We start from the raw sequence: 27,717 nt of genomic DNA, 5'->3' as shown, positions 1-27,717 counted from the left end.
AATTTAAATATATATTAAATATATAAACTTAGATTCACATCTGAAAAAACACCCCTCTTCGTCCTCCTCCCCACTCTCAAAAATCAAAGAAAAGCATCACACCACTAGTATGCAAAAACAAAAACAATTAACACATTAATATAGAGAGGAGAAAGACTCAAGAACAAAATGGGAAAAGCAACACAATGAAAAACTCATTCACCTGAACTGGTATCTCAGATGACAATTACTGCTTATATTGGCAGAAGGTAATTAATCTATGACAGTTTACTCGGCCACTCATTACACTGCACTTATTTTTCCAGTCAGTCTCTTCCAAATACTAGGCAAGCTACTTTCATTACTTTCTCTCTCCTTCTATTTCCTTTTAAAGGCCAAAAAATTACAGAAGCTCTACCAGGATGACGGAAGAGTATTTATTTTACTGAAACGTATCCTCAGGAACAACAGTAATAAGTTGATTATGTATATCATTAAACAAAAGACATTACAAAAGATTTCAGCTTTCACAGGACTAGATAAGCAAGACATACTAGCCGTGTCTCTGTAAAATAGAACACCTCTTAAAGTAGCAGTGGGAATGTTAAAACAAACTTCCCTTGCTGACCAAATGGACATTGAAGACATAAAATTCATTCTGTAGCTTAATCTGGCTCTTCAATTAAGTGGTCAGCATGCACTCAGACTACTGATGTCACAGGAGGAAAAAAAACTGTATTATGCCAAAAACCACATTCTAATTATAATAGTTTCTTTTAACTTTTAAGGAATTAAAATAAAGAGCTGTGTTATAGAAAAAAATATATCTCCTAATGATCAATTTAGAAATGACAAATATCACAGAATCACCAAGGTTGGAAAAGACCTGCAAGATCATCCAACCACCCACCTATCACCAATAGCTCTCACCAAACCACGTCCCTCAACACAACGTCCAAACATCCCTTGAACACCTCCAGGCTCAGTGACTCCACCACCTCCCTGGGCAGCCCATTCCAGTGCCTGACCACTCTTATAAGTACGTCTAAATGTATTTTAAAACTTAGTAATTTATTACACTACAGATGCAACTCTGATCACTATTCTGAAAATCCCAAGAAACAATTCAAACTAAACTATTATCTCATCAATAAACTGGTAAAATATTGTATCGCCTTAACAATAAGGATGGTATGTTCTGGAGCAAACAGGCAAATATGTTAATTTTTATGAGTTTGATTATGAGTGATGGAGGGCCACAGTATCTGCTGTACCAGGGACTATTTATGTTCAGGTAAGTTTTTTTGGCTTGAAGAAAAAATACTACCCCAACAAGTGACTGCACAGAGATTATGCTCATCAGGAAAGGAACTATCAAATTACTTCACAAGCATCAACGCTATTAGAACTGGATTTTTCACTGATACAGTCAATGTATTTTTTAGATTTTACATTTAATTTCAAAATCATTTACACCAATAGACTTGAAAGCTTATAAAGTAAGATCTTCCATAAAAACTACAGGGCTTATCTCCAGAACTGAACGATTACATTCTTTCTCAGTTTTCAAAACTTGAGTCTCTAAATCTGAATAAAAACTAGGCAACCAAAGTAGAATTTGTATACGAAGTCACAATGGACCAACACTTAAAACTATCTAATAAAATCAATTTCTAACGAACTTCTGTGGAACTCCTACGTATTTGCAGGACTGTATTTGAATCACATTCATCCCAGAGGGAAATTTAAGAGTACCTTGCGTGCTATTGGTTCTTGACCTTCCATTAGCGTGTACCAGCTAACTAGCCTATTCCAACCTTCAGTTGGCAACAGGATGTAGTCCAGCTCATCAATGAGATGTTCTTTGAGAGACTGGGAGTCACCATCTGTAAGAGAACAATATTTTTACTTCAATATAGTAGTTCTGTTAGCTGACCTTTTAAATAAACATTTTTCATGTAAATAGCAAACAATATTTTGAGTCCAAAGCAAAATTATTTAAAAACTAGGCAAGTTGTAATCATTACAATAGAATTCCTACTCTTGTGAACCCTGATGAAAACACCACATCCAACCACGAGCACCTACCTTGTTATCATGCACAGCTTTCACAGGATCTGTTTTCCCACTCACTTTGCACTCAAACCACTATAAATATTTTCTTTTCACACTACTGCCACATCCTTGACTAAAAAGGAAGGAATGGGTAGCTACAGTAGATCAAGACAAACTTCGAAATCATTCACTCAATGATAAATTGGGAAAACAGCATGGTACAATTCTCCTGCTTACAGAATCCGATGTACTCTGGAAATACAGTCCCTGTCAAATTCTTCACAGGGACAAAGAGGCAGCGCTTGAAAGAAATACAGCTTGGCTACCTCCTACATAAAGAAGCCTGCTTTTAGCTTACATTTGATTTTTATTACAGTAGTAACACAGCAGCTATCCTGTATGTGCAAGAAGTAATTTCAGATCTGAACCACTGCAAGCCTCAGACAACTACAGCAGCTTTCTTTCCAGTTGGAAGTACACAGCTACAGGGCAGCAAACAATTCCCTATACAGGGAAAGATCAAACAGAGAGACCCACACATGGAACTCCAAAGGACAATGCAGGATAACAAGCTTAATTATGTATGAAGATATGTATGAAGAACAGACTGTAAGAAGTATACAGCTTACATATTTATCTGAATAAGCTACTGAAAATACACAATTAAAACTGAGAATAAAAGAAAGGCAAAATAACATCAAAATGCTTCAAGTATTGGCCTTTCTCTTGGAAAGTTTTTGTAAGTAACATTTCTAAGAAAAATGAATATTGTTATCTATATTTTTCTGCAAGGAAAAGGATACAGCTCTCAGTATCATACACATGAAAAGAGCTAAGAACTTCCTTTGCACCTCGTCTGATTGGTCCTTTAATATTAACTATTTTTGTGTGTAAATATTTAATAAAGTATGTTTTAACATATTCCCCTTTTCCACAGGAAATCAACACATTAAGAACATATAACAGATGTTTAAGAGATGTGTTCTCTTCCATGTGGGAGGAATAAAGAAGATTCCAGCTTACCAAGACTATCAGAATCTCCCTCCTTTTCAATATTTACTGTATCTTCAGCTCTGATAAGGAGAGATTGATCGAAAAAGCAATGCTTTTTTGCTTTAATCACCAGAATGGTGAAGACATGGGAAAAGGATGCAAAGTGATCCTTTACTCCTATTAGCTTATCACTGGTGTCAACTACCTCTTCTCCCTCTATCTAAATGCCTTCACGTGTGAACGAAGAACTGTGAATACGTGCGTTATTTGTTGCTACCAATTCAGAGATGACAAAAGCAAACAGTTTTGATAAAATATAATCTATCCAGAAAAGAGATGACTTGGTGCAGCAGAGGCTGTAATATGGTTTGCATATATTTTTCTCCAATAAAAATCACAAACGATCTAGTAGGAAGAGCTAAACAAAGAGAACAGAGCAACAACACCCTTTAAAATGCAGCCAGGATGTTCTTAGAATTAACATTTTAGAAGAGGGGAGAATGAAGCCCAGCCAATGTACTTGTTGCAATTTTAGCAAGAAAAATCACAAGCTTCAGAAATTCTCTTAGCTTAACTGGTTTGCTCCTAATTACTTCAAAACTCTTCAGGATCTTAAATTCTCAACAGCAGTGTATGATTTCAGCTGCTTTTTATTCAATTTTCTTCCATCCTTAGTGATGGCAAAGATGGAAGACCTACTACAAACAGAAAGCTGTCTGATATTGTTTAATCTATTGAAATTGGGTTACATAAAAATAGACTCCTATGTTGCAATGTCAATAAATCTGTTATTTACTTCCCACTCTACTACTCTGCTCTAGCTAGCAAATGCTAGAAATAATAATTCAAATTATAGAGCAAATAATAGAAAATATATAAGCAAATAATTATAATCAAATTATAAGCAAATAATAGAAATCATATTGTTGGGCTGCCAATACAGAGCCACTGTTCTAGAACCATACATAACCAAACGGTGAAGTTCATAAAAGTGTGTGAGAGCATCAAAATAATACTAAGAAAAAAGTTTTTCATGAACTTCTATCAAAATGGTTAACAAGATTTTGGATTTACACGGCTAACCCTAACACAGACTTCATATTTACAGAAAATTTAAACCATCTGAACACATGTATAGATTAAGAAAATTATCAATAATCCAGCACAGTGCTGTTGTGCATCTGGAAATAGTGCTTTTTTTGAATGTGGTTTGACACAGAAGAAAAAATAAGCTGTTGCTGCCTCTCTGAGGATAAAAAGGATGTTGCTATATCTGATTTCAACTGAGAATGTCATCTGAACATGCCTGCCTTGCCACAAGATTTACTACAAGAATGTACAGAAGATTTAGATTCTCACATCTTAGAAAACAAAATGTCATCCATGTGGAGTAAAGTTTGTGGGTAGAAGAGAGCATATAGATATGTATGACAATGCAACATCTTCTCAAAGGCACTGATTCTACTGTCAGAAAGAAACATGCACTCAGTGACAACTAGTGCAACATAGCAATCCTGTTGTATAAAAAAGACAATCATAACATTTGAAATAGTAAGAAGTGAATTACAGTTGCAAAGTTTGGAAGTCATAGCTCATTGCAAACCCGATAAAACTATAAAAACATCTGCACTGCTATACATAAATTACACAGTACTACTACATTTTCTGTGCCTACAAAGATGATGACCAACTATGTTCGATTTTTTATCCGCTAGATTTTGCATGTTATGTAAAAGTAATCATAGTTTTAATGGTAATTTAATACTGAACATTAAATCTAAAATTTCACCTAAAGATTATTTAAAAAATATGTATCTGGGAAAGTATTTTGAGAGCTGTGTCTACTAATCCAAATACAGTATAGCAAAAGTCAGCCAGAACTTTGTAATTAAAACACAGACAGAGTTTAACCATACTTAAAACACTATAAAGCATTAGGAAAATATCCTCTATCATTTCAGAATACTTCATATTGCCACTAAATCATACATTGTCCTGCATTGTTCCAGAATTATTTACAAAAAAAGAAATTTTAGATTTCAATTTAAGAATGTTATCTAATCCCAACCAATTTAAGCTAGAATAATCTTGGTTAACTAAGGCTGGCTATTTGTCAGCTTGACCAAATTTCATCCACCAACGTATTTCCAAGCTATCATAATAAAATATGAATTTGTACATTATTAAATATTTGTTACCACTGCAAAGGTGTTACAGTAATTCTGTTTCTAAATTTGTATTTCACTAGAGAAAGCTGATCCAATTCCTTTGTCACCGCTTGAAAACAGCAACCTACTTACCTTCATAACTGATGAACTGCATTTCAACTACGAAAGATGAACAACCTGACAATCTGAGTATTATTTGCTTACTATACAGTCAGAAGCAGTTACCTTTGAGAAGTCCAGAATTATCAATAGGACCAGGGTACACATTCTGATCTCCCATTTGATATTTGTCCCAGCTGTCGAAACCAACGTATTTTTTCCACTGTTTGAACCAACGACTATCCACAAGATACCTTAAATGGAAAAAAACAAATAATTTCATTATTGGCAAAGTTGCAGTATTTTAATGTAATTGAGAAAATAAGTTACAAAGTATATTTTTAGTGAGACAATTCTTGTCAGTAGCCTGTCAATACAGCACACCAGAAGTTGAAGAACAGCAAGTTTCAAAGACATTTTCCTACTTAGCATGAAAAATCATCAGGTTTGATTCCCGTTCTCAGTTTGTAAATTCAAAAGATTCAAACTATACCTTTGAAATGAGCCCTCTGACAAATGAGAGAGAAACCTCACTGAAGTATTTTTTCCGCTGTAGTTTTATTTATAACATTTACATGCATGCTCAAAAACTCTGGAACTCTGATGCCCCGTCAAGAACCTGAGTGTCTAAAGTGTTTTTGTCCTTTGAGTCAACACCAACACATACAGGAGCTGTACTGCTTTTGGGGCAGTACTGGATGTTCCTGCTACATGAAACTGGCAGCTTCACACTTCCATTTAGGGAATATCTATAAACTCAGCTTCGCGGTATTTCTTCCCCGGTTAAACAATTGCCAGTCCAGTGATATCTACATCTTTTCGTCCAAAATTTAAGACACCAAATTTGTTCAGAGATCCTGATTTCTTTTCCTGATGACTCCACTTCTGTTATTTCCTCTTTCTAGAAGTAGCCAGCTTCTCATTTGTTCTCTATACAACTCTTCTGCTACTAACCTACTACATGCCATAATACAGTTATCAGGATGAAAGGGTACAACAAAATAAAGATCACAGGTAATCTCCACTGTTTTCTCCTGAAAAGTCCAATAAGGAACTACTGAGCTCCTATTTGCAGCGTATAAATAATATCCCACTGAAGTTTCAAGATATTTCAAAACTCTTCCTGGTGACTCAAGTTCCACTCTGCTAATACACACAGCTTTATTAAGCATTCATCCTGCTGGAGTTACTCACAAGTACCATGGAAGAACTCAGCACTAAATCAATACCCACAGCTCTTCTGACGAAAGAAGTTGGTTATGAACAAAAACATTGCTTGAGTAGGTACACATATTATTGTAAAGGTTTTAAAAAAATACATTAACTGAACCTTAAATCTGTAATTACAGTAAGAATTAGCAAACCTAAATTAAGTCTTGACTTGAAGAAATAAGTCTAGCTTTTCTCCCTTAACACTCAGATCAAACCTGAAGACAGCCTCCAACAGCACTGCTGGTGAACCTTAGACAGAGGACAAATTACTACTTCAAAGAGCAATCCTTTGTACTCAGCTTATCAGATTCGCTTCTCAGTAAGTCCCAGCTTTTCAGTCTCTACAAAATGTACTCCTTAAGCACATGAATTTATAGAGAGAAATCCTTTGGAAAGTAAGAAGGCATTAGAGAGCAGTATATGGGATCCAAAACCACAAGGTTTTGGAGGGTTACTTCTCCTTTATTCCTTCTAAACATCAAACATCAAGGTCTCAAAGGCAACTTCACAACATCTGTGACAACAGCATCCTAACTCACACAGTAAACAGTCTCGATTCAAAATACTATTACATCAACAGTAATAATAAGTCTGTGAACAAATGACTCCTAGCATTAGGAATAATTAGGAACCATAGCCCTAGTTTCTAACTACCATATGCAAAAACAAAATAAATAGCTGAGGGAGAGATGTGTCTCACCTGTCACAGAAACAAGACTAACAGTAGAAGAACTTGCTTAAAGACCAAATTTCTCCCTTAGTCTCACAATGCCAGCCATACTCTGTACCAGGTACCTCTACCAGTTCACAGTCAGTCTTGTTCCTGTTCTCCCAGCACAGCCTGTTACTACTATTCAGATGTCATCCTGACTATGACTTGCTACCTCTTCTGAAGTTGTTGAGCACTCCTCCTACTTGCAAACCATGATTTCTTTCTGTAATTTTAAATATTTAGCAAAGCAGTATGACAAAAAAATCTCATTGAACCACAATTAAAAAAAACACAAGCAAAAAAAAATAAAAAAGCTTAGTTTCAAATATTAGGGATATATACACAAAAAGAACTTTACTTTGTTGCAATAATGTCCCTTCCTACTCTTACCAAGCTCAGAAACAGACGGTGACCTAATGAGCTGTTTTGTACACCCTGCATGCTATCAAACTGGTCATGAATCAGCATGGCTGAAGCCCTGCTCCAGCATGATGAGATATTTTTCACCGTGATTTTGAGCTACTAAGTAATCCAAAAGGAGGCTGCCCAGCACCAGTTAGTTCACTTTTGGGGCAGAATTCCCTTGACATGTTTTGCATACAATACACTTAAAATGCAAAAAGAAACAAGATAATACAAAGCTATACTGAAGATAATAAGTAAAAAGAAAAATGTAGCCTTACACAAAAACAAATGCATAGATTGAAATGTTATAAATGCTGAAGAAAAGTAAAATTTATCTACTACAAATCTGAGTTAGTTCCAGTTCCACAAGTGTCACAATTCAAAAATCAAAATCATTCTGTTAGAACACTTTGATTGCTTGACTGTGTTCAGTTGTTCATGCTGTTCATCAAAGCAATTAGAACTAGCTAACAAAACAGTGAGCTTCCAAAAACACCGGCTGGGTGATGAGCGGATTAAGCAGCCCTGCTGAGAAGACTTGGGGTTCTAGTGGATCAAAAACTTGACATGAGCCAGCAGCCCAGAAGGCCAATTGCATCCTGGGCTGCACCAAAACAGAAGAGGCCAGCAGGGCCGGGAAGGGGACTGTCTGCCTCTGCTCTGCCCTTGCGAGGTCCCATTTGGGGTATCATGTCCAGCTCTGCGGTTCTCAGCACAAGAAGGACAAGGAGCTGCTGGAATGAGCCCAGAGGGAAGCCATGAGGATGTTCATAGGGGTGGATCACCTGTGTTATGAAGAAAGATTGAGGGAGCTGGAGTTATTCAGCTTGGAGAAGAGAAGGCTCTAGGGAGAGAGCCTTTCAGTACCTACATGGAGCCTAGAGGAAAACTGAGGAGGGACTCTCAGGAAAAGAAGCAGGACGACAAGGAGTAGTGGTTTAAATTAAAAGAAATTAGATTTAGACATTTCTCTATGAGAATGGTGAGGCACTGGAATGGGTCAGACTGCCCAGAGAAGTGTGGATGCCCTATCCCTGGAGGTGATCAAGGCCGGGTTGGATGGGGCTTTGAGCAACCTGGTCTAGAGAACGTGTCCCTGCCCACGGCATGGGGGTTCAAGGTGCCTTCCAATTCCATGATTCTCCATGTACAGTAAAACATTTTGCAACACATGAAAGTAGGAAAGTAAAGCTTTACATTTCTATGGTAAAGTTTTACTTTTACCACTTAAGACTTCTGCTGAACTTACCCTTTCAGGTTCCAATAACGCCATACCAGATTTAATGATCACTTGCAAAATTAAATGAGAATCAGCTTCTACTACCAAAACTGACAAGTTTTGCTATATATAACGTGTTTGGCATATAATGTGACTATCCACACATAATTCAAAAGTTTCATTAGCATATTAAAATAAAACAATAAAAAAGTGTGATTATGTTTTTTAAATATCAGATGAAAGCAAAGAAACTTCAAAACACAAAACCCCCCAAAATATGTTTGCCATTATGCAACAGATACAGGAAGTGAAGCAATATTGTAACAACTCCTGCATAAGCTCTGAAAATGGGGTATTTTTGTTACTAGAAGCTTTCAAACATATTTTTACTATCATAAATTCCTCCCATGCAGTACTGCAATATAAGGAGGAAAAACTTATATTAGATTTAAATCAGACCTAAGATAACTGATATATACAAGACATATACAGATTTAAGTAGCTCCTTCTCTTAAATCAATAGCCACAAGCAGATATTTTCAAATATGGCTTTGTACAAGGAGTACAATAATTTTTTTTGGAGGTATGGAGTCAAAAGACTCAGAAGGTTCTTGTAACTTATTCTCTAAAAGATTCTCTATCAAATTCATGCACAAGGTATTTATCTATTATCAGAAATGAAAAGGGAAAAGAAAAGAGCGGACAGAAGCTTGCATTAGGCAATTTAGCTTTCCAAATTTAATTAAAAGATCTCATGAATATGAAAATTCAGGGAAACCCACAAAGATAGTCCACTTGAAAATTACAAAAAGAAAATCAGATGCCTTGCACACAAGTTTTCACCAAACTAACCACTGCAATCAAATGAGTATTACCTTCTGTTTTCTGGAAGAGAAAAACAGACACTACATCCTACCATGAAAGACTGAATTGGTACAATTATGTTAGAGAAATTTTACTCTACAGAGTATTCATATTATTGAATATAGTCTGATATTAAAGATAACTGTACTTGCAGACTGAGGGTAAAGGAAAAAGCTGATGTTAATACTACTGAATCGCTGGCATTTGTCTGACTTTAAGTACAACCGGCAGCAGCTCTTCTTACATTAGCAAAAATCCAGTTCTTTCACTCTGCCTATACAATCCCAATTCCTTTTATAGGATGCTTTTTATATTTGAGTCATGTCTCTTTAATAAGTGGAGAAAGGGATACTGAATTTGATCACCGTTATATGCCTTCACCTTTTGCTTTATACAGAAGGTTTTCAGTCGTAAGGACTGCTAAAGGCCAACAGCATTCTCACCTTTGTCCTCCTCTGCCCATGGTTTGTCCACAACCATTCAGTAACAGCCACAAATGTGTGTGGTCCCTGATGCAGTCACTCTCAGGCACCCATTCTCCTACCAAACCCACCAAGCCTTGTCCCCTACCGCGTTCTGCGGCCTCTACTTTCTTAATCTACATTTAAATGAAACAGTGATATTAAAGAAATGAAAGCTATAATTTTACAGAGAAGGGAAATTATCACATTGGCATTAATTAAAACAATAGGTTGGCCATGGTTCCTTTAGAACCATATTACTTTTCCAAATGCTTTGCACTAAATGATCATGCCAATAACTTTGTGAGTAATGGAAATTTTGATTTTGAGACGCAAGACAGCTGGGGATTCACTGCTGTAGACTTCAAACATTCACCAACTCAATGCTTCATCTACTTTTATTTCTTCACATGTAATTAATGAATTTCTCTACTGACTAGTTTTTTCTCTGCAGTGTCTCTTTACAGATCTCCTTACTGAAAACATTTCTGTTTCCTAACACAACATCACAAGAACTTATCACTTCTATTACAATTTACAAACTTGTATTTATATGCACAGATAGGAGATTAATATCTCTGGCATAAAAAGTTGAAAAGCTATGTGTAAATCATGCAAGAATGTAAGTGTGATAAGAACTAAACAATAGAGTCAAGCTTTCTGCCTGAAAAGAAAACCACTACAGGACAAACAAATCTTAAAAAATATCACTTGAAGTCTGAGATTATCTGAGCAAAGTCTGTCCACTATAGTATGAGGTAGAAAAGTAAAATGAAGAATGCATGAATGCCAATAATAGGAAACTCAAATTACTTTGCATCTTCTTTCTTTCTTCCTTTCTTGCATTCACAATGAGTAGTACTTTGTTTGGTTAGTGTATTTTGGACATATGAACAAAGAAGCAATGATTAATTAATGAAATAAAGAACTTAATTGGTGCTAAACACTACTCTTAAGATTGGATTCTACAACTGTTAAAAAATAAGTTAATATTTATAAAGCACAAGCAAAACTGATCACTGCTGACAAACAATTGGCTTCACACATTTCTTGCAAGATGCATTCTACTGAAGAGCGATGAAAAGATTAAAGAAGAAAAGATCATGTAATTTGTGTGCACTCAAGGACAAAGCCTAACACTTTGGTTAAAACAGCTTGTAGTATGAAGTACTATACAGCTAACCTCATGTAGTAATTTTAAAATAGAAAAATCCTATTAAAAGGACTCTCCTAAGCAAAGAGCAAACAGTCAACTGCCAGTTCTTCATACTGTTTGCACACCATATCATATCCTAATATTCAAACTTGGATTTAAATTATTATATCTTTGATATGGCTCAGTAGATGTCTTGCCAGAGCCTAGTGAACTATTCACAGACCACAAATCACAGGTCAGAAAGTGCTGTCTTACTCAGTATTGCAATATTCAACTCTTAACACCCTTTGTGAACAAAGGTAAGTAGGATACTTATATAAGAAGTCTGGTAATTAATTTAATTTCTATTTAGAGACAGCAGCCTTTCATCAACACAGGATCTACCGGCATAGTTAAGACTTCTTAATTTAAACAAGTAATGAGTTTATTCTCAGCCAGATATTTTCAAGAGCAAGTTCAGGAGACCAGCTAACCACAGCTGTGAGACAACACACGCACTGCACCAAACAGGTTTGAGTAGATACGTTAAACAAGAAATTACACATACAGGAACAGATTCTGAAAATGCTAACAGACAGTGCAGTTGTGAGTTCTTACAGCTAATTACTGCCCGTATGTACGTACATAGAAGTTTCATGTAAATCTCAGGCATTTTACTCACCAATGGTTACTTTGACTTCAGTGGCATTCTGATTCGGGTAAAAGGAGTTGCTTTGATTTAGTATGGAACACATTAATCCTCTACCTTTGCAAGAACTTGTCAGACAAAATATCATTTTGCCAATAAGATTAAGAAAAATGGAAATTTGTGTTCAAATGCAATACAACTCCCTCATCTTTACTCAAGATGGGCTTATCATGTTAAAGATTATACTGCAAAAAAGAAATGCAATTATAAGTCGTGCAGCTTAGCGGATCGATCTGCTAAAGCACATGAAGTACATTAATAAAATCCACTCCTTACCACTAAGGAAGAGAGTAAAAAAAAAATCGGAAAATCAGATGATATATTCTGATCCTAAGAACATGTTCAATACAGTATTCTTGCCACGATCGACAAGGCAGACTGCTGATTCATCTACACAAAATGAGGCAAACCTTAACAAGTGTTGCAACTTATTTTATCTTTTCATCCATGTATATCCATATGCAAGCAACCATCAGAAATCAAAAGTATTTACCAATAAAAGACTTGTAGTTTTGTTTATTTGAGGTATATCTTTTCCTCTTAAAATGCCATATCTGCTAAAACCTCATTTCTTAAATGAATGTCAGCAGTCTTTAAAGGGAAACTTATTAAAAACTTGCAGCATGCACTTGAGACCAGATATGCTTCACTGAATATGTACTGTCCCAGATACAAAAATAGCGTAACTTGCACGAGTAGAACAGAGATACAACATCTGCATGTTAAGCTTGGTACAACGCTTCACTTTTGTTACTATCACCTAACACAGGAAAGAGCTCCACATCAATACCATGTTAAGGGAGTCTCCTGAACTTTGCACCCAACTGAGAAAGCTGTCCCAGCACAACTCAGAAGCTCAAGGCAATGGAATATTCATTGTATAAAACCATTTTCTAAAGTAGCATTTGTTACTTATCCCTCATGGAATCAAGATTTCACTCAGGAAAGAAATTTAGCTTATAGTCATCACCAGTCAAGCTAATGAACAAGCTAACCAACCTATTCTGAGATTAAATGACCCTGGAGGACTTCCGGTAGAAAATGATGGACAGAACTGGCTGAGACAGATTTCTAGACATGCTGGTTTGAGGGGCGAACCTTTAAACCAATACAATCTCACCCCAAGGTTAACTTTAAACCAGCAGATGTTTGATATTTACAAGCATTCCAAATAAATCAGTCACCTAAACCCAGCTAGATTAAAACAACATAACCAAGTTTTATTATGTTAAAGTCACCTAGAGCCAAGAAGTTGAAAGTAGAGCAACAAACCCTGAAGTAGCCCCAAAACTCTGTCTAAAAGTAAGCAAACCATGCATATGTGATTTACTCAGAATTACACTGAAAAATGACCTTAAATGTTCTGAAAGTACCTCAATAATACTGGAAACATTGAGACAGTTGGATACACTGATACAGACACCGAGAGAACTTGTGCTCCTTCGGAACGTGTAGAAGCTGCAATAATTGAGATCTACATCACATCTGCAGACACGTAACGTTTCAAAGGTGTGCAGTACATCTTTAGAGTATTCAGAAAAACTGAAATTTGTCTGACCATGACAGAAAAACAACACATGGTGACAAATGGAGCACAGTACATTTTGGTGAAAGGTTCCATGTCCCTTTGATACACAACAGGTCTTCATACCGCACAGATTCAGTGCCATCACCAAAGGATGAAGAGGTAACATTCACTTGTCTTTTATTTAGGTTTATTTAGAAATAATGTAAACCAACATGAAAAAGTGAAAGACAACTATTTTAAACTTGCTTTAGTAGAAGACATTAAAGTGACTAAACCTATATCTAGGAGAAGTTTACATCAATTATTTCATCTTCATCTAGCACCCACAGACCACCACTAAGAAAAGGCTGTCGGTGTTCTTGCTCTTTGGGTCCATTACCATGAAACAAAATGTTGATTATTTCCTGCATTTACAAAGGACTGCTGATCTCTATGACGGGCCTTAGTCTGATTCCTGCTTGTATTCTCATCAATTATTGCACCTACAGCATCATCTACAAACTACACAGTACTCAACACTTTCTGTACCATTTCCTAGTACAGCTGTAAAAGTAAGGAATACTTCTCTAAGTGCTATATAACCAATTCAAATGCTAAGTTACCAGCTGACAGCCATACGTTATATTCAAACATATGTTCTTAAAAGGTCAGTCAATTAAAATTACCATAAAAGCTGTATCCTTATGAATGATCAAGTGCAGTTTCCCTTACTTAGACAAGTAAAAAGGGATGACTTCATAGCCTTTACACATTAACTTACAAGAACAAAAGAACGATGCTAACATAGCACTTGTACAAGGGCTGCTCCAAAAGCAATGCCTCCTATTTTACTATGTTGGCCCACGCTGTCAGAGGCAGATGTTGGTACAGCATTAGAGACTGAACCTTCCCACCAATATCCCATTACATGTTGTTGCTGTGTGACAGATGGCAGCAGAGGGGCACTCTGACACAATGGTGTCTGACATGGAAGCACATATGAAGCAAAGGTGTGGCACCAAACTCCTCCATGAAGAAAAAATGGCACCTATTGACATTCATTACCTGTAACAGAATGCTTAAGGAGACAAAACAGTGAGTGAGGTGGCTGGTGGTGCATTTCAGCAGTGGTGACTGATCACAGAAGTATGACTGGATTCACTGTTTACCTTTGCACACGGATTGACAGAAAAATGTTTGAACAACACGATCTCGGTATTTACCACTTTTGTCAGAAGCATTCTGAATGCATTACTCAGTTATATACTGAAATAATAAAACAATATTCGATGTAAACTTACTTATGCTAACTGGTAGATTTGAAGGTTTTAAAGGTTTTACTTTCAAAATCAAAACAGTTACCTTTAATGTGCAACAGGGATACTTCACAGAGACACACTCATTTCAGCACCATGTACTGCTAGGACATCCTACCTTATGAACATAAACTATTATACTTTCAACAGTAAAATTGTGCAAATTGTCCAGAGAGATGGCTGAGAATTTTTTTCCCACCCTCACTGTGCATGAGTCTATCTTCAGTATTGCTTCATCTAAAGTAGAACTGTGCTGCTGAAAGCAAATTAGGACTCCTGCTTAAAGGCACAGCATCCCATCTTTATTCTTGCACCATTCCAACTATGTAATAAAGGTAAAAATTAGTTTATACTCTTGTTTCTACTTGAGTTAGGCCGGCCAAAACTGCTTGATCAACTACATGATAAACAGATTATTTTAAAATTTAAATTGCTTTCAGAATTTCAGAAGATTAAATAATGCAATTATTCTACTTTATTATAGAAAAATTCAACCACAGTTTTATTCAAAAAGGTAAAGCCACAAAAAAATTAGAGAAAAAAAATCATAGAATCACAGAACGGCCTGGGATGAAAAAGACCACAATGATCGTCCAGTTTCGACCCCCTGCTATGGACACCAACCACCAGACCAGGCTGCCCAGAGCCACATCCAGCCTGGCCTTGAATGCCTCCAGGGATGGGGCATCCACAGCCTCCTTGGGCAACCTGTTCCAGTGCATCACCACCCTCTGGGTGAAAAACTTCCTCCTAATATCTAACCTAAACCTGCCCTGTCTCAGTTTAAAACCATTCCCCTTTGTCCTATCACTATCCACCCTCATAAACAGCCGTTCCCCCTCCTGTTCACATGCTCCTTTCAAGTACTGGAAGGCCACAATGAGATCCCCCTGAGCCTCCTCTTCTCCAACTTAAACAAGCCCAGTTCCCTCAACCTTTCCTCACAGGAGAAGTGCTCCAGCCTTCTGATCATCTTAGCGGCTGTCCTCTGGACCCACTCCAAGAACTCCATGTCCTTTCTGTACTGGGGGCCCAAGAAAATATCATTTAGTTCCAAATTTTATGAAATCTTAAGTCTCTTCAGAAATGAAAGCTTTGTTGAAGAAAATGCACTAAGATCCTTCCACATCAACTAATTAGATTGTGCCAATCCAATTCTCACTACAGCACTTCCATGTTGCATATGTCTAAGGAGACATGCTGCAATAGTCTAAGGAGCTCTTCATATATACTAAGTATTGACCCAACCCCCTAAGAAAATCATAACAAATGGACTGCATTTTTATGTTAATTTTAAGTTACTTGTGAACATTACATAAACAAGCACTTTAAATACATTCATAAATTCTCCATTTAACTAAAGGCTTCTCATCAAAAAATTATATTAATTCCTAAATCAATGTTTGCTTTCCAATTTTGAAGCCTGACCCCAACACACCTTTTACTTTAACACACTCTCACTCTGCCCCATCAATCAACAGAAGAAATTTGCACCTACTTATTTCAACCGCAAGTAATGTGCCAAGAGGACTCGCAACACTCTGTGTATCTCCATATAAATGCTGCATCCTTCTTCATACAGTGAAAAAAAATCTAACATAAAACTTCAGCTATAAGATATTGAAATAAAAAACAACCTTGTTCCTTGTTTACCATCATACTTATTTCTGGTAAGCTGAAGATACTCCAAATGTTACTGAGGTATATAGGTCCATTACATCTCACCACGATGCCATTGAAATCAAGTAGATCTTCCAATAATGTTCAATCTAGATTCTATTCATGTACAGCACAATGATGGATTATCAAACATGGGAAACACTGGTACAAAAGGCTATTATAGAAAAGCATTTCAATGTCCAGGTCATCATCAGTGATGGACACTTCAGGGTTTTCAAGTAGAGCTGTATATTCCTGTTCATCAAGGCTAATGAGTTTTTACCATTATCTTTTTTTTTTTTTTTTTTTGTGAGGAAATCCTAAAGACTGAACTTTTCATATCATTCACTGGGGAGGATTTTACCCCACTTAAAATTTTACCTATTCTCTTCAGCAGCTATGAGCCTTAAAAATGAGAAACAGCCAATACTTCTCACTGTGATTTTTCTGCACCATATTTCCTTCACCTTCCCAGAAATTTATGTTTTACAATAACAGCAGTACTCCCTCTGCAATCACTAGAATTTCAGGAGTGATGTGCATCAGAGACAGATCTGGAAGAACACAAATAATTTGCAAGCCTTAAAAACCACAAGCAGATTACACATTTATCTCTATCTTAAAAAAAAAAAAAAGGTGAAGAATACTACCAAAATTTGTTGGCTAGCAAGGCCAGAAATTCCAGTCATTACCTGCTAGCCTCAAACCTCTTATATTAGAAGATGTCTTCTCACTCTGTGTATGTCAGCACAGCACTCAACTATCGAAACAGATGAAAGCTCTTAAGCTCTCTTCTGTAATGCAAGAGTTTCTCCTCCTCTAATAAAATTTGAGGTTGTTGAGCTCACTCCAAATGAACACCTATTGTGACATGTCAAGCCAAAACTGAACAGCATGAATGGTTTTATACAACTGTACTTCTTTGTACTGCTACACAGTACTCCCTAGGTAAACATCTAAGGGTTACATTTGTTCCCTTGGACACCAAATAAACTTGTGATCCTTATTTGTCCATTCTAACAACCTAATTATTTTCCAGATTACTGCTTTTAGCAATATAAATATCATTTACGTTCCTATCTGCTCAGAAATTAACACAGTGAAGAATACATTAAAGAAGCACAGAGGGGAAATTCTGGGGAAAAGAGAGGAAATCTGGTGGAACTGATTGTGCTGTTAGTCATTATTAGTCACTGTTACCCATTACATAGTGAACCACTTACTGGCAGGTGACACCTGTGGCCTCTCAAGCTTGGACCACGGAGGGCCAATATCCATAGGAGGTATGAAAGTGAAGAATATGAAAGCATTTGTAATGTCTTATTTAAGTAACTGAGGCAACATTGCTGACTAAGACAGCCACAGCAGAACAGAAACTGCAGGGAAAGCAGAGCTGAAAGCGGTCTTAAAGGTAAAGACAAGATACTATTTCTCAGTAGGAGGCAGAAAATTCACACAAGAAGTCACAAATAGGAACTGGCAGAGTCTTTATCAACTCTCTGAAAAACTGTGCCAGTATCAGTAGCTTTCAGTGCTGAAAACTGTATCCCAGTGACACAGTAAAAACAGAAATACTTGGCAAGGTTCTCAAGAATACCACTGCAGCTCCAAAGGCATTAAATGACAACATTAAGACCAGTTGGCCACGCAAATTATTTGATGGTTATTAAAAAAAAAAAGAGATGTATACCAACAGTTCTGAGTACCAACCACTTTCTGAGAGCGGATATAGGAGGACACTGATTGAGTTCACGTTTGTCTGCAGTCATAGCAATCAGTGTTTCTGACCAAGAGGTTAAAATCTTCACAGATACTAAAAATTTTTCTCACTTCTCAATGGTAGAATTTCAAAATGCTGAGAAGCAATCATATCAGATCCTAAGACTGCAAGATACAAGATGAATTGTGCATTTCTTTTCTTTCAGAACAAAATCATAGCTCTCTGAAACATAGAAACTGTGCATTCTTCGGAAAATACTGCAAGAGAGAATTACATGTAATTCAAATTCTGCGTAATAAGAGCATGGTTTTCAGTGCTGAATTCATGAACAAAAGTAGTTCCAATTATTTAAAGCAATTAATAAGCTAAGGATTTTCTTGCTTGGAAAAGCTTAAATTTGATGTTTAGTTAATACATCTTTTAAGAAAAACAAGAGAAATGGAAAGATGGAATAACCTGCAGGTTCTCCTAATTTAAGCACTTATTTTATTAACTGCCCATAAAAGCATGCAGGAAAGGTAACCTGAACAAATCAGCCCAGAATCCCATCCCTGAGGACTGAACAGGCAGAAGACAGACACTGCTCCTGCCCATCCACTGAGGCAATATATTTTTATCCATATTATGCCCCAGGTATTCTTAAAAACATCCACTGTAGCAAACTTTACAGCTTATTAAGTTGCCTGTTCAAATGAATATTTGAACATGTGTATTCTACAAAACCTTTCCTAATACCTAACTTTCGAAATATTGCACATAAATCAGTTTCTTTCTCTCTGCAGCAAACCTGAAGAACTAAGAAGTTCATTGCCCTCTACAGATACTACATGACATGTCTCTCTTTGCCCTACTCTTCCTTTTTCCTGAAGAGGAAACCCCAGAAGCTTTATAAACGACTTATTTTCTCTGTGCTCTAACTTCTTGAGAGTTTGTATGTTTAAGCTGGACGTTTTAAAAGCACTGTGTTTAAGTACAGTGCTTGGAAGCTCAAACAGAACAAGCTGATACAGCACGCATTTTTCACCAAAATTTACTACTGAGTGAATGAATTGCAATTCTGAGTCATGACTTAGAGCATGTAAACTACCACGCTTCCTTACTGACGCTCCAAAAGACCAAAAAGCAAGTACCAAAATATCTCTGAATTACTACACGCACTCCTTAAAGTTAAATACATAGCTTTAAGTATTAATCCTATCAACGGATCTATACACACATTTGTGTTCCTAGATTTAATAGTTCATGAGCCACAGTTAATAGGGCTCTGCCACAGCTCATTCAGCCTTAAAACGCTTGATTAATATTAGTGTCATAATCACAGTGAAATATACTTATTTTCAGAGAAAACTGAAAAGCTTATTTCACTAAACTGGTTTTTCCATGTTAAAATATTTCATGTAGTAAAAAAAGTTACAGCTCAGTCAGTGCATGCCCTGATTTACTCATTACGTAAACTGCTCATAAAGTTACTTCCATTCTGAATAACATCAACCGTTTGAGATTTTTTTTTTAGTACTCAGGAAGTACCCAACAGAATCATAAAAGAAAAAAAAAAAAAACACATTAGAAGACTACAAGCCTGAGCAGCCTTGTACTACTGCCAGTCGTTTTTAACAGTATCATATGAATCGATTTCCTTTTTCTAGTCACTTATACTTTTCCAGTTTAAGAGCAGTCTGTTCATATGCCAAAAACTGAACGTATACTCAGCAGTATTTGAATAATGCATCAGAATGTATGCTTCTGACACATGCTGCAGTATCAACACTGTTAAATATAGTCTTTTATGGAACTGGAACAGTGAGTGATGACAGCTGAAATGAGGTGGGAAAGCTCTACTTTTGTGTATTCATACTTAATTTTCACTGAGCTAAGGTTTCAGCCTTTGTCTCTGGGTGACAACTTCGCAAGGGGAGAGATGAGGAGGTTGGGTGGTGGAAGGAGTGGCAGTTCCTCTTTTTTTGTCTTCTTTAAAAGAAAAACCAAAAACAACAACAACAAAAAAAACACAGAACATGCCAGCCAGCCTCCAAGAACTACACCTACATCAGCCCGATCACCAAATACACACTATAAGGACAGTGTTTATTTAACCTAATTCCCCCCCAACCGTGGCTCACTCTGCTGACAACCCTCACGGCCCACTAAGACATATTTCCCAGGGACCATGAAAACACACGTCGGCTGCGGAGGAGATAACCACAATAGCCTGTTCGCACCTCCGGGGGCTGCTTCGTCGTCTATTAACACGTTCACAGCCGAAGTCTCAGCGTAAGGCCCAACCCGACCGCGGACTGGAAGGTGACGCCGGCGCCGCTTCCTCCCTGCAGCCCGGCTGGTGGAAAGAACGCTTCCGAGCAGATCCCTCCTCCCGCGGCCCCGCTCCAGCAGTTCTCCCCGCGGCCCCCATTGTGAGGGGCGGCCATCTCGCCCCGCACCCCGCCGGGTTGGCTCCTGGCCTCCCCTCCCTCGCCGACTCGCACCGAGCTGACCTCAGCGCCTGCCCATACCGAGCGCCTCGGCGCGGCCCAGAGCGCTCGGAGCCCTCCGGAAAGGGGCTGAGCGGCGGGGAGGAGGAAGAATGGCGCTGCTCTCCACCCCCCCACCCACCCCCCACGCCCCGTTCTGTCATCCGCCCGCTCCCGGCGGCCCGCGGCGCACGCGGGGTTCGAGCCGCCCTCGAGAGTGAGGAGGGCCGAGGGGAAGGAGGTCGGTTCCTCCGGCAGGCGAGCCCCGCCGAAGGCGGGGGAGCCGCCCGAGTCGCTCAGCCCGAGCCCCCCTTCCCTCCCTGCCTCACCAGGTGTCGCCCTTGCGGAGGGCGGTTTTGAGCAGCGCGGCCACGTCCGTGCGCTGGGTCTCCAGATCCGCCGCGCCTCCCTCCGCCATCTTCTCCCCCCGGCAGCAGCGGCGGCAGCGGTAGCAGGGGCAGGAGCGGGCCGCGCTGCATGCTGGGAGTGACGCTGACGTGAGACGCCACAAACCGCGGGGAGGGGACCGAGGGGGAGGCGGCGCCTCCTAGCGGCGGGGAGGTCTTTCCTCTCAGCAGAGCCGTGCGCATGCGTGCTGGGCGGCTCGGTGAGCTGCGGGGCCGTGTTGTGGCCGGGGCGTGCGGGCGGTGGCAAGGCGGTGGTAAGGCGGTGGTGTCCGGAGGGGCGGTGCGGGATTCCGGCCTTCCCCGTACGCTGCGTGTTCTGTGGCGTGCTGCAAAATGGGTCAGAAAGAGGAAGTGGCAGTTTTGGAATAAAGTGCTGCCTGCGATCTTCTCTTCGATGTTTTAATTAGCATACGCGTAATTCAGTGCTGTGCGCCCTGCTAGCAAATGAGTGGTTGGATTCCCATAATTCTTATAATGATGCAGCTCGTACTGTTGCATGAACGCTGCTGGCAATTGAAACGCACGGGGTGACTTGCTTGGACCAACCCAGGTGCTTACAAAATCCCCAGGGAATCGGCCGTGTTTGCTTCAGCCCCTCCTACCCGAAATGCTGCTTACACCAAACACCGCAGCCTCCAGCTGGTGTGCCACCAGCACCGACACGCAGCCCTGTTACACGGCGTTAACAAGGAGTCTCCCTTCCTTTTCATTTGTGTATAGAACCACGACGTCATATAGAAATCCTGGGCCGGAGGGAAATGCTGCTTACAAGTGCCTGGAAACAGAATTAATTCCTCTAGATATCATGGTGCACCTCACTGCGGGAAAGACATTGAAACCCTGGAGTGTGTCCAGAGAAGGGCAGTGAAGATGTGAAGGGTCTGGAGCACAAGTCTTATGGAGATAGGCTGAGGGAGCTGGGATTGCCCAGTGTGGAGAAGAGGAGGCTCAGGGGAGACCTCATTGCTCTCTACAATGACCAGGAGACTGTGGTGAGGTGGGGGTCAGCCTCTTCGCCCAGGTAACAGTGATAGGATGAGCACTAGTGAGCTTCAGTTGTGCCAAGAGTGGTTCAGGTTGCATATTAGGAAAAAAATCTTCTCAGAAAGAGTGGCCAGGCACTGGAATGGGCTGCCCAGGGAAGTGGTAGGGTCACTGTCCCTGGAAGTGCTCAAAAAATGTGTATGGACGTGGTTAGTAGGTGTGATGGTGGTGGGCTGACAATTTACTAGATGATCTTAGTGGTCTTTTTCAATCAATGATTCTATGCCTCTATGCTATGATTCTATAACACCCCCCATTGTATGCTAGGACCCCTTCTCCACCCCAGTCATTATAACATCCTGAATGGTATGACTAATGCTAGAATGCATCGTAGGCTGCCATTCATGTATTATGAGCTATTAGATGCTATTAGCTGTTGGCTAATTAGCACTTATGAGCTAGTAACTCATAGCTGTTGAAAATAGTACTGAAGATTGCTCTTTAGATATACAAACAGCCAAAAATAGAGAATGGGAGTAAGGTTCCCATGGACAAGAGTCCAAAACTAAGTTAATATTTTGCCAGGGTTATCAGTAAAGATGATGAAGTTGAAATAAAGGCAAAGTGAGGATTTTCAGCTTTAAAGAGAATAAGGAGAGTTGTACTGGACATATGAGTAGAGCTCCAAAGAACTTGGAGGGGCTGGTGTGGTGATTTCTATAAGAGCCAGAGGATGAATTTCCAGAATGATGGGCAAGCAAGTTAAAGATACACCTCTTTTCCAGTCTTGGCAAGCAAGGACAATATTTTAAATATTGAAAGTTTTCAGTGTGTTCAACTTTTTTTTACAGAAATGACTTTTTCTTGTTAATTTTGGAAAAAATATTCTTTGATCCACCATGCCAGTAAACAGCTTAATTGCTCAGCAGTTTGTGGTGCATCCATCACCAGTTTGCTTTGCCAGAAGATTCACCTAGAGTCACCCATGTGTAAACATTTTGGGTAGCGTAGTTGCAATTACAGATGAAAAAAATCTCCTGTTCTTTAGTTGTCTTTTTATGGTGCAGAAAGATGCTAGAAGAACATCAGGTGATATAGATGTTAGACAGAAAAGCATGTAAGGAGCTATCTGAATCAGAGCTTTGTCTAAGAATTACAACAGAGAGAGGAATAATCAGTTCTCCTTCTAGGACTGTCAGTGCTGCACAAGAAGTGATTGTGCTTTTCACAGCACAAGAGAAGTCTACACTTAAGATAACCTTTCCCCTCTCAATATTCTTGAAAAATACCAATTGGTGTTAAGTCTGTATTTTTACAAAAGTTTTCTGAGAAAGCAGGGAACTTTTTCCAGGTACATCTATCCTCAAGGATGCATGAGGGTCTTCAGAGTTTAAACTATCTACACTGATGATACTGATGAATCAGCTTACCTATCCTAATGAAAAACAAGCTTTTGCAATATAGATTTATATCTTACTGCCTTTGACATAACTGAATGCAGAATATTGTAAAGCTAGCAGTAGCTAGCAGAAATCACTGGACTGCATTGTTACCTGACTTCACTTCTATCCAATGCATTTTTGTAAACATGTTGTTTTGTAGTTCTAGACATTGATCCTAGAAAAGGAAACAATTAATGCAATGTGTAGTGGCTTAGACATTCAGCAAATGGGCTGCAGAAAACAACCTGTGTACACTGATGATTCTATTGATTCCCAATACAACATAAAGTTTAAGCTCTTGTTTTCAAGTTCTTGTTTTCAAGTCAATTAGTGGACTTGGATAAAAAAACTTAAGGTATGGCTTCATTTTGGGGAATATGAAAAGCTCTGCTCATGAAGGAAATTCAAGCATAGAATAAATTCTGTAGAAATGACAGATATGTGTAAGTCTCATTCACAGGTACTACGAAGAAAAAATCACTTCTCCACTTTTATTTTCTTCCTAAATCTTCTACACCATAATTATGAAATTACAGAGTGGGAAAATTGGACTTCAGATTCCTTTTCCTCACTTTTCCACTTCCAGATCACTTTTCTTCAGTGATATTGCAAGCACTCGTGTGTATTGTGCTTGTAGCTAAAATGGTAGCATGAATTTCCTTTTTAGTTTAGAGCTGCACAGGGCCTGACTCATCAGAAAAGATACAGATAAGTTTGTATTTCACATACAGCTCTCAAACACAGAGTCAAGTTGATAACATAGGTAATTTCCCTTTTAGACAGGAAATCTGATGAAAGCCCCTTTAGAGCTCATCTGCTTTTAAGATAGTTGAGCGGTCAGTAATCAGTGCCACCATTGCTGTTTCTGTCCCACAGTCTACTTTTTGGGATACATGGGATTTGAAAACTTGTTATTACTTTTAACAATAGAATTATGTGCCTCTTTTGAAACATTTCTATATCAAAAGCAAGAAATCAGGAATAACAATGGACTAGAGTTATATAATAGACAAAGCAGGATGTGTGTAAGGTAAGGGGAAGACATAGGAACAAAAATACAGTACTAAACAAAGATGGGGGGAAGACAAGGAAGCATGGGATCAGTGATGGACAGAAGCAGATGAGAATACATATTGTTTTAAGGAGAGAAAGAAGCAGGGGATAAATTTGGAAGGCAGTGAGTTGAGGAAATAATACAGAATTAAGAAACACATTTCTGTCCTGAAAACAAAAATATGAATGAATAATATTCCTCCTTATCCACTCTGCACATCATTTGCTCCATTCATAGATGTTATCATATTCTCGTTTCTGCTGGATACAATTGTAATTGCTAGATATAATTGCAATAACACACTTTTGTTGAGATTAAAAAAAAAAAAAACAGTATTAAAAATGTGATAGTGCTTTATTTAGTTGTTTTAATCAGCCTACTACATTTTTAAGCATGTACTTAGAAAAAAATATTATCAAAAGGATCTTTCAAGTGAGAGATCAAGTGTATAGACTCATGGAAAAGTTACAGTTATTTTTAACATGGGGATAACATGGCATGCTTTGTGTTCTTTTGCCTACTTAACTTCATGTACTTAGTCCAATGGCAGAGTGCCCTGAGAACAATTAAGTCAGAAATGTTATAGATCTGTATACAGGGGGATGATGATAGAGAAATTTCAACAGGATTGACAAAGAGCGTCCCAGAAGTCTTTCTAATGTTATGACAATGGAAGAAATGCCACTGCTTTCTCCTTTCACCAGTCCAGAGTTTTTAAATATTGAGAAGCATTCTCTTGCTTTGCAGATTTTCTGTAGACTGACTTATTAATTGAATACACAAACAATTAAGAGAAGTAATAAACTAAAAATGGTATGTTGCACTATTAAAATAATATTTTCAATTAATTTAATGAAAGTGGTTAGTAATTTCTGTTGATTAAGCATTTGTTCGACATGCACTGAACACTTCAATTGTAACAGTCTTGGACTTGAAGGAAGAATGAAAACCAGGCTTTTTATTATTTAATTGTAATCAGATTTAAGATTAATTACCCATTTTCAACAAGATAAAACAACTTTCAATGTCCATTACACAATGCTTATATCTAGACATAAATGTATACTGACAAATTATTGCAAATTAGCTAACTTTTGTATTTCTCCTTCAAGAATACTTTTTGTTCTCAAGAATTCCAAAAACACAGAAACTAATTTAAAAGGTATGGTGACAACAGGCTTCAGCCATGATTGACAGATGTGTTGAAACTGTTATCAGTTTCCACATTTGATTTGAACATCAGGATGTCCTTCCTCAGTGTGTTTCCTCACTGCCTGATTTGTGTCCTTAGCTGAGCACCTTCCCCCGCCAAGGGGAAAGCACAGTGGAGTGAGAACGGATTCTTCCATCACCTCATCTAGAGAAGACCGCAGGTGGTAGGCGAGGCATTTTCAGTAGGTGATACAAGTACCTAAGGAAATATTCTTGTATTCATAGCAGGTCTTATTCTTTGGGTTTGCACTTGTAAGCAATGCACAAAATTAGTACTTGAGTTAAGGCAGAAAGAACGACAAAGGTAACATGTTAGCCATTTTAGATACCAAATGTTCTTGACTTTCAAACTGTTTTGTCAATTACTTTTCCAATCTTTTCTCGAAAAGAACTCGTATTTCTTGAATTATGAAGTTTATACCTATTTAAATATATCTGTGCTAGTGGCTTGTTCTGGCTTTTTTTTTTTAAGCTATACATGATACTGATTCATATCTGACTTCAGCACTCTTGCAGCATGCACTGGACCTTGATTTAAATTATGATGCAAATTCCATGAAACCTTGGACAAACTTGAATACCTTTTGTCATAATCTGTTCACTGGTTGGCAGGAACTCTGAAGCTTAACTAGATGATATCTATAGAGAGATGCAGATGCAGTTAGAAGTACAGATAGGATCTAAAGCTAGGTATGGAAACAGAGATCGGTGTATATATAGGCATAAATATAGACATGTCTTTTAATGTCTTGCACACATTGTTTACTTCAGATCACTGTAAGACACCCTTGTGTACTGCTTGATGGTTGAACTGTGGTCATCTTGATAGATAACTGGGAAGGGAGACACAAGTTTGGCTTCTGTTCCTAGCTGGACCACCGATCTATTCTGTCTGCTGATTTCTCTATCTAGCTTACTTGGCTTTTTGGGCATTACCTGGTTACTGGGGACAAATGCTTTCTCTTTCTTTGTGAATAGTCTTGGTTGCAATTGGATTTTAATATAATTTAATCCACTTTTTTTTTTTAACATAAATAATCACAGAAATGGTAAAATTCTAAATTGTCTAAATCACTTTCTGAATAAATATTTCATATGCTTTGTGTTGCTCTTAAATTATTAGGTTGATGGCTAACATCATGTTCTGTTACAAATTCATACTTTCTTCTGGCACATATGTAGGTGCTGTTTTCAGAAATGATTTAATGTCTCCTGAACATAATATATGATATATTCTAAGGGAAGAAATAAAACAGTACGATTTTTAATCTTATGCAGAAGTGGAAAATAATTTGCAAAAGAAAAGGAATGACATGTAATTGCATGTAACAATGAAAATATATCCTGTGTGTAAAATGGGCGACAGAAACTTGGCTCATATGTTGTAGAGCATGTAAAAATGTTCCAGTGCAAGTACAACTCAACTGAGTAAGGGTGAAAGTTTAATAACTGATGGAGAAAAAAGGGACACTGTGACTAACTGTGGCAAATAATGCAGCTAAACCAATAAGTTTTAGGGTGAAAATACGGTTGTATGACAGAAAATTTAAAAATGTATTTGATGTTTGCAGGATGTTCACGTGCTGAGCAATACCTTTTCTGTACCACACAGAGGTGTGGCCCACTGTCTGAAATGGTGATTGAATCTTTTATTTCATTCTGGTATTAGGCAACATAACCCAGAAATTAGAGGAATAATGAGCCATAATGTGGTTATTCCATTCACAGAATCATAAAACAGCTCAGGTTGGAAGGAACCTTGAAAGATCATCAGGTAGAAATTTATGTGGGAATAATATTTTGATTCAATGAGTACTGTAGGTGTTTGGCACCTCTGGGGGATGTCTTGTAGCTATAAATTGCAACTAGTTTCTCAGTTTCTTTTTCTCCAAGTTTGCAATTGAGTCAAAGGGCATGAAACAGAATGAACATATTGT

General features: G+C 38.1%; 1 protein-coding gene across 2 annotated transcripts in view; it reads right to left on the bottom strand.

Moving 5' to 3' along the window:
- Window positions 1-21,147, bottom strand: part of USP15 (ubiquitin specific peptidase 15) — a 63,776-nt gene extending 42,629 nt beyond the window's left edge. For both annotated transcript variants that reach the window (XM_042872617.1, XM_042872618.1), the window contains exons 1-3: window positions 21,011-21,147; window positions 5,421-5,548; window positions 1,735-1,865 (exon numbers count right to left, since the gene is read on the bottom strand). In XM_042872617.1, coding sequence (XP_042728551.1) covers window positions 1,735-1,865; window positions 5,421-5,548; window positions 21,011-21,099 — 348 coding nt within the window. In that variant the 5' untranslated portion in view covers window positions 21,100-21,147. The remainder of the gene's footprint in view (window positions 1-1,734; window positions 1,866-5,420; window positions 5,549-21,010) is intronic.
- Between the last annotated feature and the right edge of the window lie 6,570 nt (window positions 21,148-27,717).

Source organism: Lagopus leucura, unplaced genomic scaffold (assembly GCF_019238085.1).
Source record: "Lagopus leucura isolate 7727_CA_CO unplaced genomic scaffold, USGS_WTPT01 Super-Scaffold_100008, whole genome shotgun sequence".
Lineage (NCBI taxonomy): Eukaryota > Metazoa > Chordata > Aves > Galliformes > Phasianidae > Lagopus > Lagopus leucura.
The sequence above is the reverse complement of the archived record's forward strand: the minus strand, read 5'-3'. Positions and strand labels throughout refer to the sequence as shown.